At 31.3% G+C, this 15,110-nt stretch overlaps 3 protein-coding genes across 8 annotated transcripts in view; all 3 read left to right on the top strand.

Moving 5' to 3' along the window:
- The first annotated feature begins 372 nt into the window (after positions 1-372).
- Sod2 (superoxide dismutase 2) lies at positions 373-5,851 on the top strand. The gene is made up of 5 exons (XM_088268533.1): positions 373-471; positions 2,316-2,503; positions 3,384-3,522; positions 4,410-4,564; positions 5,208-5,851. The coding sequence occupies exons 1-5, from the start codon at positions 437-439 to the stop codon at positions 5,348-5,350; spliced, it is 660 nt and encodes a 219-aa protein (XP_088124659.1). The 5' UTR covers positions 373-436; the 3' UTR covers positions 5,351-5,851.
- Positions 5,852-6,058: 207 nt separating this feature from the next.
- LOC148313053 (serine protease inhibitor swm-1-like) lies at positions 6,059-10,197 on the top strand. The gene is made up of 3 exons (XM_088268544.1): positions 6,059-7,488; positions 8,578-8,832; positions 9,946-10,197. Exons 1-3 carry the CDS (start codon positions 7,431-7,433, stop codon positions 10,143-10,145), a joined length of 513 nt encoding a protein of 170 aa, XP_088124670.1. The 5' UTR covers positions 6,059-7,430; the 3' UTR covers positions 10,146-10,197.
- A 1,099-nt stretch (positions 10,198-11,296) lies between these two features.
- Positions 11,297-15,110, top strand: part of unc-104 (kinesin family member unc-104) — a 121,137-nt gene continuing 117,323 nt past the window's right edge. For 3 of the 6 annotated variants that reach the window (XM_088268609.1, XM_088268651.1, XM_088268678.1), the window contains exon 1: positions 11,297-11,406. The gene's annotated coding sequence lies outside the window, so the exon portion shown is untranslated. The remainder of the gene's footprint in view (positions 11,407-15,110) is intronic. The other 3 variants (XM_088268670.1, XM_088268569.1, XM_088268579.1) reach the window with 3 other exon arrangements.

A 15,110-nucleotide genomic window follows, 5' to 3' on the forward strand; every position in this document is an offset into this window, starting at 1 on the left:
CATAGCAGACACAAAAAATAATGTCACAGGTGTAGTACGTATTTAACGTACGAACCTGCGGTTAAAGAGTAAACTAATATTTACATTTTACATTTTAAAATTATAGTTATAAGGTACTATTCTTTTTTATCGTGAATAAGAAACCATTATTTGAAGTTTTTATCATTGTAACACTTCCTGTTCAGGGGGGTGATCGTTTTAGTACGGGGTACTGAATTAAAATTAATTTTGTTCACCCTTATTCCCTAAAAAAATACCCTTTGCCCTAATATTTTGTTTCAATAAATACATTAATTCTATAGGTAGTTAGGTACTAAATATTATTTTTTAGTCACACGTCTCTTCATGTATTTGCGCATGCGCAAATTGCGTAATGTTATTTTTCTGCCGAATTTGACGTTTGTGGACTTGACACAGCCGGCTCTTCGAAATAAAAATGTTTGCAATTCGCGTGTCTTCTGTATCAATTCTGTAAGTTTTGTTAATAATTTACCATGAATGTATTTAGATATTTCATTTAAATTATGTTTTACAAATCCTTTACTTAAAAGCCTTATCGTAACTTAATTTAACCTTACGTGAACCAAGACGTATTTGATATCGAGAGTTAGCGATTATTTCTCAAATTGTACTAAACGTATATTTCAAAACATATTTTTACTACTAATTCTGTATATTTTTTAGATTGTACTTTATTACATAATCTTGTTTGTTTTAAAACAACCTTCATTATTATGTTCATTGATGTACCTATTTCTAATAATAAGAATATATTTAAGAACTTATTTTATCTGTTTTGCGAAGTGATTAGTAATACGAATCATTTGTTAGCCAAATTCTATTCGAAACTAAGTCAGTAATTCATTGAATATTTGAATTCAATGAATTGAATAATTGAGTTCAACTACACCTTAAAAATTACTGCATTTTTACAACAATAACTGTTAAAATCTGACAAAATAATGCTTTGTGGTTCTTTAGTGGCAAAATATTATACTTTAACCTACCCGGCTCTAATGGTAGGACTGACCGGAACATTTTGTCATAACATCGTTCGCGGCGAGCGCTCCGACCGCTGTACTGACTATACGAATGCTCGCATCGTAACGTGTTACATTACGACAAAATGGCTCCGGTCAGTCCCCACCCTAACAGGGGGATTGAAACCCCTCATATATGAATTGTAATTCAATGACTTTAGTATTATAAGAGCTACTTACTCCATATTTTTTGCAATCATAAAGAAAATTTTCCCTCATTTTTTTATTTATAATTTCAAATTATTAAATGTTTCAAAATATTATCTATTATAAAAAGGACAATCAGTCAATAATGCGAGATCTACGTACTTATTTTTTATTTTATTTTATCTGTTGTTTCTTTCACTCTAATAAATGCGGTATTACTGTAAGGAGAGAGCGAGACAGTTAGATTACTCCGCTTTCATTCGATCCAATTTCCGGTCTCTCGCTTATGGGATGGCTGCTGTAAGTCGGCACCTGAACACGGGCTGGAAAGGATGTCTCGTCTATGACTCAACTGACGGCGAATTGGTACTTGCTGCGAGCTGTGTATTACGATTTCCATACAAATATGAACTAGGGTCTTTTGGTACCCCGTTTCCAATCAAGTGTAATCTTTGGATGATCAGTACGCGAAAAGTTAATGAAGTATTGCCATCAATCGAATCCGACACTGTAAATCTTGTGAATCTGATTGATGCATACTGCGCTTATGATTGATGCATACTGAGGAACACTCATTTACACAGTTGTTGCAAGCACAATGTCTCCATTGAAGAAGTCCAGATGTGCGAAGCACTACATGATCCTAACCTAACCTAACCTTGTGAATACCTAACTTAATGCACCTTCAAAAAACATAGTCTTGCAATGATTTGGGAGGCCTTTGTTTTTAATTGAAGTAATTAAACCTTCTGGTAATTGCTTAATATAAATAAATTTAATATTTTTACTTATTTAAACTTTATGTAAAAGAAAAAAGAAAAGAAATAAGTACATTGGCAGGCTTATTGCTAAAAAGCAATATCTTCCAACCAACCAAAAACAGACTAGTGATATTGGTCAAAACGTTTGATATATAGCTGTTTGCAATCAAAGGGTAGATAGTGCTTGAATATTTAAAAAAAAAAAAAAAACGTAGATTACAATTTGATGATAATAAGGAAGGCAAAGGAAAAAAGGAGGTAGAGAGAAAAACTAGGAGAGGAGGTTTGATGGACTTTTAGGAATCTAATGATAGATAGTAATGTCTCAGACGTTTCTTAAAAGTTAAAAATTATATTTACTTTACAGGCGAAAATCTCTGCACAATGTTTGTTCCAAACAGAAGCACACTCTGCCGGACTTGCCGTACGAATACAAGGCCTTGGAGCCGGTCATATCTGGAGACATAATGGCTCTGCATCATTCCAAACACCACGCCACATATGTTGCCAATTTGAATGCTGCCGATGACAAACTTGCCGCTGCGCAAGCTAAAGGTACCAATAGTTATACAAAGATAACCACTTTTCATCCCTCAACCAATCGTAATGATTTACAACATTTTGAGTTTGTCCAAAAACTTCACAAATCTGGATTATCTCCAATTAGGAGTTATTTTTAGTCCTTGTCCTTGCATATAAATAAAAAGGGTCTGCTAACTATAAGCTTTTTCTATTCCAACATAGATGAAGAAGATACCATTATTTTAATCATATTTTAAGTTTTAATCATTGAAACACTTCCTGTGACTGTTGCTATATTTATGGCTGTTGTAAACTCACATACTGTGTCACGAGTTCCATCAATATATCTAGAAGTTCCAAAGATTTGAGTAGTGTGGTTGGCAATCATGGGTAAAATTGGTGTATGTTACATTTGTGTAAAGTGATCACTTAACCAAGCCTATAACAGTCGTAAGCCCAGTAAATGCCCAGACTTCCATATTCTTCTTCATCTATGTTGAGATGTTAAAAATTTAATCAAAATCTATATTTACCTAATCACTGCTCATAAACGTCTATGAGCACCTAAGGTAAAAACAGTGCATGGTACTTATGGCATTTTAAGCTCTGACAGTATCCAAGATTATAACCAATTTCTTAAGACTGAGTATTTAGACAGTTATGATTTTTTAATTAAAATGTGTACTTATTATTCATACTATGGTCGTCTGTTTAAAAACCTCAAAAAAAATATCCATAAATATGGCTAAGTACCTTGGAGAAGTTCAATAATTGTGAATTGGCGTAAATCGAACGGGCGCAAAACGGTGGTTACCTGTACAGTGATCTGTGCATCGGTTGTGATACAGAAAAAATGGTGTTGTTAGGAAGCTCCTCCTATTAATTCTACATTCATGTGTATTATTTGCTACAGGTGATATTTCCACAATTATTTCTCTGGAGCCAGCTCTTCGTTTCAATGGAGGAGGTCACATCAACCACACAATATTCTGGAATAACTTGTCTCCCAATGGTGGAACTCCATCGAAAGAGCTTCTTTCTGCTATCGAGAGGTAATTTAATAAATATTACCTCCTTTTGTCTTTACGTTTTTTGCTTATTTTATGCCTTGCATTTCATTATAGCCATGTGAAAGTAGAATAAAAAATGGGGGAATGCACTTAATCTCTCACTATAATTTTAATATTAATTTAAGACTAAAGGGGCCATCTAAAATCGGATGTGTTTAGCTCAGCAAAAACGAATAAGCAAAAAAGAAAGTCTTTCTCTGGACGATGAAAACAAAAATTGAGATGATGTGAACCAAAATTATATTGATTTGGGAAAAAACATTGATATCAATGTCAAAAGAAATTGCTCATACCTAATGTTAAGATTTAAAAAAGAATATTTTATAACGAACAAAGATTTTTTTATGAGCTACTGCAATGCCATATCGGAAGGCAAAATGTCTGTTTAACAATGCTGGCTCACTTAACATTATTTATTGATTTGGTATTAAAATTGTAGAATGACACAATGATTCAAGCATAGAAATAAAACACTTGTATAAGACCACTTTTGAGTTTATTAATGTAATCTCGACTAGTCTAGAGAACTACAGATGTTCTCATCAACAGGCGAAAACACAAAATAAAAAGCAATATATAATTTAGGTACTTTAAGAGGTGAATTGGGTAATTTACTTATATGTTTGACTGAAAATGGGTCTTTTAACCTAATGGTTCTAGGATATTACTCAATACTACATACTGCTTTTTACCTTAGTTTGGAAAAATGTCTTGCATGTTTTTTTTGTTTATTTTTGCTTATACTTATTTTTATGCTTTAGTTATGCATTCAAACATAATTTACTAAGTGCTGTAAACCAGTGGCTAATAAACAAAATATGCATATTTGGTCTACATTATACTAATATCTTTGCTTTACTGATTTATAGAGATTTTGGATCACTGGATAAAATGAAAGATACACTGGCGAACCGTTCCATCGCTGTTCAAGGTTCCGGCTGGGGTTGGTTGGGTTTCAACAAAGAATCCAAAAAGCTTCAAATTGCCACCTGCAGTAACCAAGACCCTCTTGAGGGAACAACTGGTAAGCAGCTTATTATTTTTACAGCTATGTAAATCTCCTTGTTATACATTATGTGCATCTCCATAGTTATATACATTATACAAGATTGCATGAAGAATAAAAAAAATAAAAAAGAGGTTGCCAACATAAAAATCTCGATTACAAATGGGGACCGCTGCTGAAAAATGGTTGAGAAACATTGACCCATCTGATGCAAATTTTATATTTGCCTTGTGTAAAATTTACAATCAAAAAAACTTCATTAAAACAACGCAGTTTTCTACATACGACCCATGTTTTAAGTCACACTTAGGATGGGAAAAGTATATCTACTTGTTCGGATGATTGATGCTTAAGGATGGGAAGTGTATTTTTACCTACTGCACCGGCGTCATTTCAAAGTCAGAAAAGAAGGAATTAATAGGTTTTATATAAATATTATGTACTAAATCTCTTTGTTAAAATCTAAACTATATATGTACACAATTATCAAATCCCTTCACCAGCTGTCTGCAGGTGTAAAAAATACCCATCCGAAATGTATTAAGCTTTGATGAAAAGTGTGAATTGTTAGGGGTGTCAGATCATAATCTGTTTTCCATCCTACGGTGATTGATATAACAAGTTAGAGATATTAAATATTTTTACTATTCTTTTTCCACAGGTCTTATCCCACTATTTGGAATTGATGTGTGGGAGCACGCTTATTACTTGCAATACAAAAATGTCCGTGCCGACTATGTTAAGCGTATCTTTGATGTAGCCAACTGGAAGGATGTCTCAGAGAGATTTGCCAAGGCCCAATAAATGGATTTAGACAGATATACACCCTTATGATCTTAAAAAAGAATAACTAGAAAATGGCTATTAACACATTGTTTGTGGGAAACGCTTTTAAGCGACTTTTACAATACTGCTGGTAGAGAGCAGAAGCCGGTTATAAGCGTTCTATTTGCTTACTTTTGGTACAGCGCGAGACGCCAAAAAAACCTTGTTAAGATCAGAGTTGAGTGTGCGGTTATTTGTGATAAGTATACGACCCTAGTTAGTACACTAATTAGGCCTGGGGTTAATGAAACAACTGCCCGCCAACAATGTGTTAAGATATTTCTATTTAGGTATAAATATATCATTTCAAATACACCACAAATGCAGTTTATTTTTTTAATTACATTCATTTGCATTTACACATTTAGCAATTAAAAGTTTTATAGAATATGTATATTGTTTTCTGCCCGATGCTTTGTTAATTAAATACTCAAAAAAGAAGTTGTTTTATTATTTTAAAATATATTTTTATGAATTTAATTCGAATTTTTCTTGCAACCTTCGTATAATGCAAGTACATACATATAATATACTTACAATGATTAAAGAAAACACTTCGTTTTTTACCACTTGAGTTTTATTATAGAGTTTACATGTTTCAGAAGTTAAACTTCCATCATTCAGGTCTGTATAATAACATTATTATACAGTCTGTTATTATACAGACCTGAATGATGGAAGTTTAACTTCTGAAACATGTAGTCTATAATAAAACTCAAGTGGTAAAAAACAAAGTGTTTTCTTTAATCATTGTAACATGTCTTACCACAAAGTTAATGCCGAAACAATAAATAAAATATAATATACTTAACTTTATTATTATAAATGATGGAAATTTTTATAAAGATATCTTAATTTTAAATGCATTCAACTATTTTAAAATAACATAGCTCTAACAATCATTTACAGAACATTATATTTTTCTTTTATTACTCCATTCCTTCCTTACCTTCTAGGACATTGGACCGACATAGAACATTGGACATTGGAACGAAGTACGAACCGCTAATTAAAATTTAAGTGTTGGAAATATTATGTAAACAAGAAAGAATGCCTCGCTCATTATGCATATGACATCACATAATATAAGTATGTCATAAGATTTTCAAGAGCAGTATGGTAAAAACTCAATAGTACGTAATTTAGGAATGCATTAATAATGCATTTGTTCAAAATATTGTTAAATTCCAAATGTCTCGATGTAAGAAATTACTAATTATTTTTACGAAATCTATGATATCGCTTGAAGTGGTGATATTATTGCTGTGAATTTCATGTAAATATTGTAATACAGTAATTTTATAACACTCAATATTATAAAGTACATATTATTGGATGTTGATACTCGTATTATGACCATATTTCAACAAAAAAAATATGCAAATAAAGTCAAAAAATTGTTTTAAAAATATGTAAAATACAAATTTGACAACCAAAAAAACATATTATTTTTGGCCAAAACTCGTCGCTTTTGTGATACTGGTTGGAAACAGAATTTTCATAAAAATGGAACCAAGGCTTTTTTTAAGTATTCTTTGAAGGCAAAAAAAAATGGTGTAATTTTTTCATTCACTATAAATGTATCGATTTAATGATATTGGTGACAATGTTTAAAAACAATTAAAAAAAAAAAACAGGAACATACAACAACTTTTACATCCATGCATATATTTTTTTACCATAAATTTATTATTACATATTAGGGTGCTTTCGAACTGTTTCTACAGGATATGTGTTTTCACCTTATCTTTTTATAAATTATGTGAATATTTTTTTTCTCTGGCAGCTAAAACGGTAAAGCATTTAAAAATAACAGTTTCATTTACAAATTCAAAATTTTCTATGAAAAAAAAATTAGTTTACTAAAAAGTATATAAAATTTCTAATTATCCAATTACGAATTATTGAGTTTTTTGTTTGTTGGCAGATATTTTGTAGCACTTTTTTACTAAATAATAATCATTGTTAAGTAAATTTCACACCAAAACAGAAGAATATATGCAATATATCAAAAAATCTTTGAAAAATATTCATTACACACTTGACAGTGGCAATAAAAATGGCAATTTGTTTGTGTTATACATTTTTCATGTTATTCATACTGACATCAAAATTCTGTAAGACTTTTACTTTTTTATTCATAAAATTAAACTTGAAGTAGAAAATACATTTAAAAGGGGAATTTCTTTATTTATTTTCTTTTTGTGGTAACCTAAGTCATGTATCATTGGCGCTTGTTACATTTCTGTATCCTGAATTATGGACCTTTCATTGAGCTCTGGCAGTGGACATCATTTCAAATTTTGTTTGAATGTGATTATCTCAGTGTTACCAACTAGATGAAGAGAAAATTGGTATATGTATTAGCCTCTCCATAGATACCGCCTATGGCTCCTACTATATCTGGAAAGGCAGGAATAGTCCCGCAAAACCCAAGTCCCAAACAATAAGTCCGGGGAGAAAAAATTTCTTATATCTTGCTACTATAGAGATTAATGTGCTAAAGAGAAACAAATCTCCGCTCAGCTTTCATCTATGTGTATACATTTTGGTGTTTTAGATTAAGTTTTGCTTTTCATTGAATTATCAAATTTAAAAATAGAATTTTCTGTATGCAATGAGAATTTTGACACTGACTACTTATATGTATAATGTTTTAAAAAATAATAGAATGAAAAAACATTTGAAGAAACATAACGATAATATGTAGAGAATATATTTATGAACTATAATTTATAATGTATTGAATTGATATTAGTAATGTTAGTAAATAACCACTCACCGACTACTTCTGTCTACCGGTTTCGAGACGTACCCGTCTCTTCGTCAGGACATACACTACAATTTAACAATCATGCGAACAACACTACACCAAGTGTTGTTCGCATGATTGTTAAATTGTAGTGTATGTCCTGACGAAGAGACGGGTACGTCTCGAAACCGGTAGACAGAAGTAGTCGGTGAGTGGTTATTTACTAACATTACTAATATCAATTAAAATGTTTGACCACAAAGTAAATGCTTTGAATATAAATAATATTATAATGTATTGTTTTCTTTTTATTGTTTTTCGGAAATTATGATTCTTAAAAACAAACAATAAAAGTTGAATCTTAAAAAGACAATAAAAAAATCAACTTTATAAATTATGGTACATATATGTATAAATTTTAACCTATCAAATGTTTATATTGAATTTATTTTAGCAACATCATCTGCAAAGTGTTTTGGACCATTTGAATTATTTTCTGAGTGTGGCACATCATGTCCAGCAACCTGTGAAAATTGCAAAAATCCGCCTTGCTTATCTCAATGTATTGTCGGCTGTTTTTGTGCGAAAGGATATGTAAGGAATAGTGAATGGATATGTATTCTACCGTCAGATTGTCAGTATAAGCGACCAGGGTTTGAAAAGACAAATGAAGAATATAATTCATGTGGATCCTCATGCACACATTCAGGTAAAAATTTCTCAACTGGCCTAGAACAAAATAGTACATTTTTGGATCCTTTTATAAAGATAACTTAAACTAAACTAACCGTCATGCCACCTACCGCAGGTGTAGCCTGAGAGAATAGAACACCACACCACCCTTTGCAAACATTCTTCGCCTCTTCTAAGTTCATAGATATCCGCCGATTATTTCTATTCCTTAGCTGACTGCTTTCAAGTATTTGATATACCTGATTTCTCTGTTTTTTTTCTCTGTCTTCCTCTACTCCTTTTTCGACTCGACCTCTACTACATTCGCCTCATAAATTTGTTTTACCATTCTCTCCTCACTCATTCATTCCACATGTCCAGACCATCTCAACAAACTTTTCTTAATTTTATTGATACTGATTATCTCATCTTTGCATTCCTTCCTCATTTCATCATTTGCATCTATCATACATCGTTTAGCCGCACATTCATCTTTTATTTTAATTTTTATAAAGATAGTTGCGTTACAGATTCCTGTATGTCTTCATAGCAGACCAATCATCTAAAGGTCAATAAATATTAAGTATTGTTATATTTAAAAGGAAAATAAAATCTTTTCGTTTTATCATTTCTAAACATAGAATGTACAAGCATAAATTGTACATGCATTGTATTGCGCTAGTATATATGTCATATATGTTTAATCATGTTTGGCTTATCAGAAGAAATTAGTACTTTCGTAGTTTGCAATACGCTTTCAAACCGACACTGACAACATGGCTTTGCGATATCTTCATCTATAGATATTTTCTGCAAGTTTTCTGATCAGAACACACCAATAAGCAAGATTTATCTATTTATTTTTCATCAAACACATGTTCACAGTTTCAAATTTATGATAATGTATCCTCAGTGGGTTTTCCCGTTCCGATGTGAATATTTAACAAAGCTTTTTATAAGATTATTTGGTTAGTACCATGATCTTCGTACTTTCAAACATTCAACCTTTCTGTCACTGACATGCTTGCTGCATATGTGAGTGTAATTGAACACCATAACTTAATAATTAGTATTTTCACGGTATATAATATATATAATATAAGTTTATTCATTAAATTTTTAATTTATATTTTATAAAAATTATTTTCAGTAACAGGACTAAAGTGTCCTTACCCGCAGGAGGTTTACCAAGCTTGTGGAACTGCTTGTCCCTATACCTGTCGAAATTATTATTCACCAGGACCCTGTACATTTAATTGTGTTGAAGGTTGCTTTTGTAACGAAGGATATGTTAGAGATGATAGTAATAAATGCATTCTTATTCAGGATTGTCCAACATATACACATTAATTCCTCTTCTCCAAACTCGAATTAATAAAGTCGTTTAAAGAAGAAGCTACAAGTGTTTTTTTTCATTATTTTTTTTGTTTGCAAAACTCCAAAGTATTTCTTTATTTACTACTCACTTAAAGTTATAATAATTAAACAGGAAAATGGCATAATTCTTCCAGAATGATCCCTCTATATGTGCAGTACATGGGATTGAAGAAATTGTTATTTGACCATTAATTTTACGAAGACATGGTGATTAAACCTGCACTGCAGGTAAATCTATTTAAAAATATTATATTTAACACTTTATTCTGTTTTTATTAACCCTGCCATGCTCCGAAACCTCCGTTAGCCAAATATACTTTCCATTATGCCATGAGACAGACAGATTGATATTATAGAATATTTATCAAAACATATCGAAGTAAAAAAAAACAAAATTTAGATTTAATTAAAAACTATTAATTCTATCATGAATGACTTAAATAATCACTGACATCTTTTTATTAATTGTTTGGTAAATACTTAATATTGATAGATCGAGTACTAAACTATGTATATGTGAAATAAAGTGTTGATAAGTTAAATAAAGTATAGTAAAAAAAAAAGTTCATCATTTTGTGAAATTTGAAGAAATGCACAGCATAAAATTTTTTGTTTTTGTTTATATGTTGTATCGCTTAAACGTTATATGTATGTTTTGAAGTTGTTATTATTTATTATCCGGATTAAAACACTTGATTAGATGTCTACAAAAATAAATAAAATGCTCAATTTAAAAAGATGTTCAAGTACTAGGATGTACGTAGATTTAAATTAATCCTTTCAGATCGATAATTATTGCAATGTTTTTTTTTTTATTGTTTATAATAAATTTTGTCATCCATGCACATTTTTTGTGCTTCAGAGTTCTTTAATGTTTTCGATTTGGCTTCGCTTTTTTATTGAATTAGTGCAACCAAAAAAGAAAACTATGTTTCAAATACATCGTTTATTCTGAATACATAAAACCCATGCAGCATTTTGAAATTGAAATATTTTCCGCTCGGGAAAAAAACTAGTTTTGTTTAGAGAGAGAATTCGGAATTCCGAAAGTGGAAAATGTCATTGTCAAACGCTCGTTTGCTTGAAATGTTGTGTTGGTATCACTGATAAATGCGCCTAACTTCAAATGTATACAGATGAAACGTCAGATTTCTGAATCTGTCAAAGTCGTTCGCGATTAGTGGGTGTTCGCTGTCTGTGTCCGGAAAACTTCTGGAAATTTTCCTCCTAATCGGTAAGTAATTACATTTATCGAGTTTAAACTGTGTTCTTAGTTTAGTTCTACTATCTGATTCGCTCTTTTACTGATAAATCACCATGTTGTTGTGCAATAATATCGAACCAATGCTCCGAGCGCTGCCAATCAATACATTGGCTTTGTGGAAAAACCACTCATTTTCATAGTTTAAATTTCATGGCGCATATAACTTTTAACTATAAACTATGAAATAAATTTTCATGAGTATTCAACTACACTTCATTTGAGGTACTACGTCATTTATTATATTAAAATTGGATGAGTAATTGCTTGATTGGAGAACAATGAAAATTAATTATTCCATGTCACTTTTTTTAAAGTACGTTTATATGTTTAAAAAAATAGTTATTTAGTCAAAGTTTAATGCTGATTGTATTTATAAATATGTGAATTAGTTGTAAAATTTGTAGACATATGGCACTGAATTATATTATAAAAATAAATCGAATTCATTCATTATTTTATTTTTTACTGATTATATTACGAAAACAATTGTTAAAAAAAGTAAAATTAAACAAAAAGTTATTATTATTATAGTGTCGATTATTTTACTCCATATGCTAGAACACTGAATAAACACAGTGGTGTACTTAAGTTATGTATTATTTAAAAAATATATATATCAAATCTTTGAATAAATATACGTATTAAGTACATGATAATTACATTAATTCCCCATATGTTGTACACTAGGCTGGATTAACGACCGTCCATATGTGATAAGATCAACGCGCAGTTCGGTCTGCACGTATCCTTAAGTTATTATGTCTTACACCAGTGCTCCGCAACTAGTGTGCCGGGGCACACTGGTGTGCCGCGAGCCGGATACAGGTGTGCCGCGGTCAAATTAATGTATTTGACATTTTATAATTATTCATTATGTATATACACAATGACAATATAATTTTGTCTATTTTTTATATGTTCCATGTTTTTGATATGACCCCAATGGTGCATAGGGCACTGCATCACACAAACGCAGTGTTATCTTGATTGTTAACACATGAAGGAAAGGTGATCAGCCCTCCGCTTCAGGTACTAGTCCAGGGTAATATGGAATTAATATTAGAGTGAAAAAATCACTTTAATTTATTTGACCCCCCTGTGAATCGTCCCGGGACCTCCAGAACGGTGGCCGAGCGTGCTAACCATACACATTACACATTACAGGCGGACATGTAGGAAAGAATAATTAAAATAACAAATCAGTTTTTTCAATGGTCTATGTTTTTACCTATATATTTCAGCTTATGGTGTGCCGCGGAATTCTAGGAAGAATTTTGGTGTCTCGTAGGTGGGAAAAGGTTGCGGAGCACTGTGTTACACGATAATTTTAATTATTTTTTCTGTCATAAAGTGGACTTATACCCTTAAGACTTATGTTATTTTCACACAAAACATTGCCTTTGAACATTTATACTCACATATCGCTCACTCCTTTCAACAACATTATAAATAAAATAAAAAGATTTTTTAGGAGATCGTTTTTATAGTTTAAAAATAAATAATATCAAGCCACTTATGGAACTTTTTACTATGCAACAGATCTTTTAAGGTAAAACCTTAATATTTTTTCTCCATTCGAAAAATATTTAGTATATTTAAAAAATAATAAAACAATAACTTTTCTTCAAAATGCAAAAACAACACTTTCTGCCCTGTAGCGGGTAAATATTAAGTTAAAAATATGCCGCATCAAGAATTTGAAGTACTTGATTCGCATCATAAATTGAGAAAAAAATAAGAGACAGATAAGATTATCGATAAAATTAAGAAAGGTGTTTGAGATGATTTGGGCATGTGAATCGAATGAGTGAAGAAATAACAGTAATTTTACTATCTTCTTACTTTTAAACTAATAAATTGTACGTTAACACGTTCAATTCATTATATTGTCCATTTAAAATACGCGTTCAAATCTACTCGTCGTGTATTAAGGCTAAATAAATAAATAATTACTAAATATTTTCGGTAAATTACTACTCGTATTAAGGCTTAGATCTCAAGCTTATCTTAAGCGTTCAAATTAGAATGCGTTCAGCCGCGCTCAGGGCTGGTCGTATACTCACGCTCAATTTTTTTTGAAATTTCATATTGGAATTTTTTTGTTTCTTAGAATATATTTGGAAAAAATATTTTTATATATTTTTTTAAACTCCTTACCTTTCAATAACGTTTTTCTTTTGATAAATCATAAAATTATTTCGAAGAAAAACTTATTTTTTCAATTAAAAAACGATGGTTTAAGATAAAAATCATTTACGTAAAAGGTTACCTGGATTTAGAGAAATTAAAGTTGCGACTTAACGAAGTTTGGAGATCACTGCACTGCGCAGTTAAATGGGCTATCTTTTCGCTGTGATTTCTGCTCGGGTGGTAAAGGGTTTAACTTTACTTTATACTAATACAATTTAACATACTCAATGTACGTGTAAATAGTAAATAAGCCTTGGAAATGTATTGTTTCTCAAAGACGTGGGTTTTGAACTCGAGCTTTTGTGTCTCGAGGTATTTCAGAAACGTCTCTTCATTTTGGTAACATGCTCGTACGGGTTCAGTAAGTACATACATTAGTTTTGTTTAGACGACATGGAATATTAACATGTATGTATTTCAATATGCAGACAACAAAGAACACCCTCTCCTACAATAAAGGTTTTAATTCCATTCTGCAAGTTATTTGATTAGTGACAATTTAATAAAGATGTCTAAAGTGTTGAACCTACAACATTTTGAGTGTGTGCAAATCCTTATTCTTCTTCTTCTTCAAAACCCCTATCCGCACCCAATGGTGCATAAGGCACTGCATCGTATTAGCGCGGTGTTATCTTGATCATTAACACATGAAGGAAATGTGATCAGCCCTCCGCTTCAGGTACCAGTCCAGGGTTGAATTGAATAAATATTGAATAAATATTAGAACGAAAGAATCATTTATATCTATTTGACCCCCCCGGGACCTCCAGTACGGTAGCCGAGCGTGCTGACCATTACACTACGGAAATGTCCAAATTCTTGTTCGTAAATCTGATTATCTCCAAGTTGGGGTTATTTTTTTAACATTATTTTTGACATCTCAACAAACATGAAAAATATGTAAAATAATAATTTTAAATGATGTTTTCTAGCGTTTCTCAAGTATGTGAATATAAGATTCGGACCTCACGTACAAATGAATGAGTCTCTGCTTAAAAAAAGCTTTCTCATCCCACCATAGATGTCTCTAGTGAACTCTCGCATAATGTGTTTCGAGTTTGTTCAATTCTATCAAGAATTTGAGTGGTGCGTTTATCAATCATGGGTAGAATTGGTGAATGGTACACGTGTGTAAAGTGATCACTTAAACCACCCTATGATGGTCGTAAGCCCCTTAAATGTCCAGAATTACATATTCTTTTTCATCTTTGTTGAGATGTCAAAAAATAATATGAAATTTTTTATTTTTTATTTAATATATTAACATTTTTATTTATAACATAATACATTTCAAACATTTACACATATGGAAAACTTTTATATTTCGATTCGCTATGCCTCTCCAAAAAAGAGACTGAGCTCTTGTGCTTGGAGAGGGACTTACACTCGTGGTTAAATGTTATAAAATAAATGGTATAATAGTCTTTTTTCATAACTCCTTTAATTGGAGATAATCCAGATTTGTGAACAAGTATTTGGACACG

Source organism: Brachycentrus maculatus, unplaced genomic scaffold (assembly GCF_059751285.1).
Source record: "Brachycentrus maculatus isolate JH-2025_06_01 unplaced genomic scaffold, ASM5975128v1 h1tg000024l, whole genome shotgun sequence".
Taxonomy (NCBI): Eukaryota; Metazoa; Arthropoda; class Insecta; order Trichoptera; family Brachycentridae; genus Brachycentrus; species Brachycentrus maculatus.

Coding starts and splice junctions, on each gene's coding strand:
- LOC148313053 (XM_088268544.1), top strand. CDS start 7,431: ATGGCAATTTGTTTGTGTTATACATTTTTCATGTTATTCATACTGACA. Junction 7,489..8,577: donor CATACTGACATCAAAATTCT/GTAAGACTTTTA, acceptor AATTTATTTTAG/CAACATCATCTGCAAAGTGT. Junction 8,833..9,945: donor ATCCTCATGCACACATTCAG/GTAAAAATTTCT, acceptor AATTATTTTCAG/TAACAGGACTAAAGTGTCCT.
- Sod2 (XM_088268533.1), top strand. CDS start 437: ATGTTTGCAATTCGCGTGTCTTCTGTATCAATTCT. Junction 2,504..3,383: donor TGCCGCTGCGCAAGCTAAAG/GTACCAATAGTT, acceptor TATTTGCTACAG/GTGATATTTCCACAATTATT. Junction 3,523..4,409: donor CTTCTTTCTGCTATCGAGAG/GTAATTTAATAA, acceptor ACTGATTTATAG/AGATTTTGGATCACTGGATA.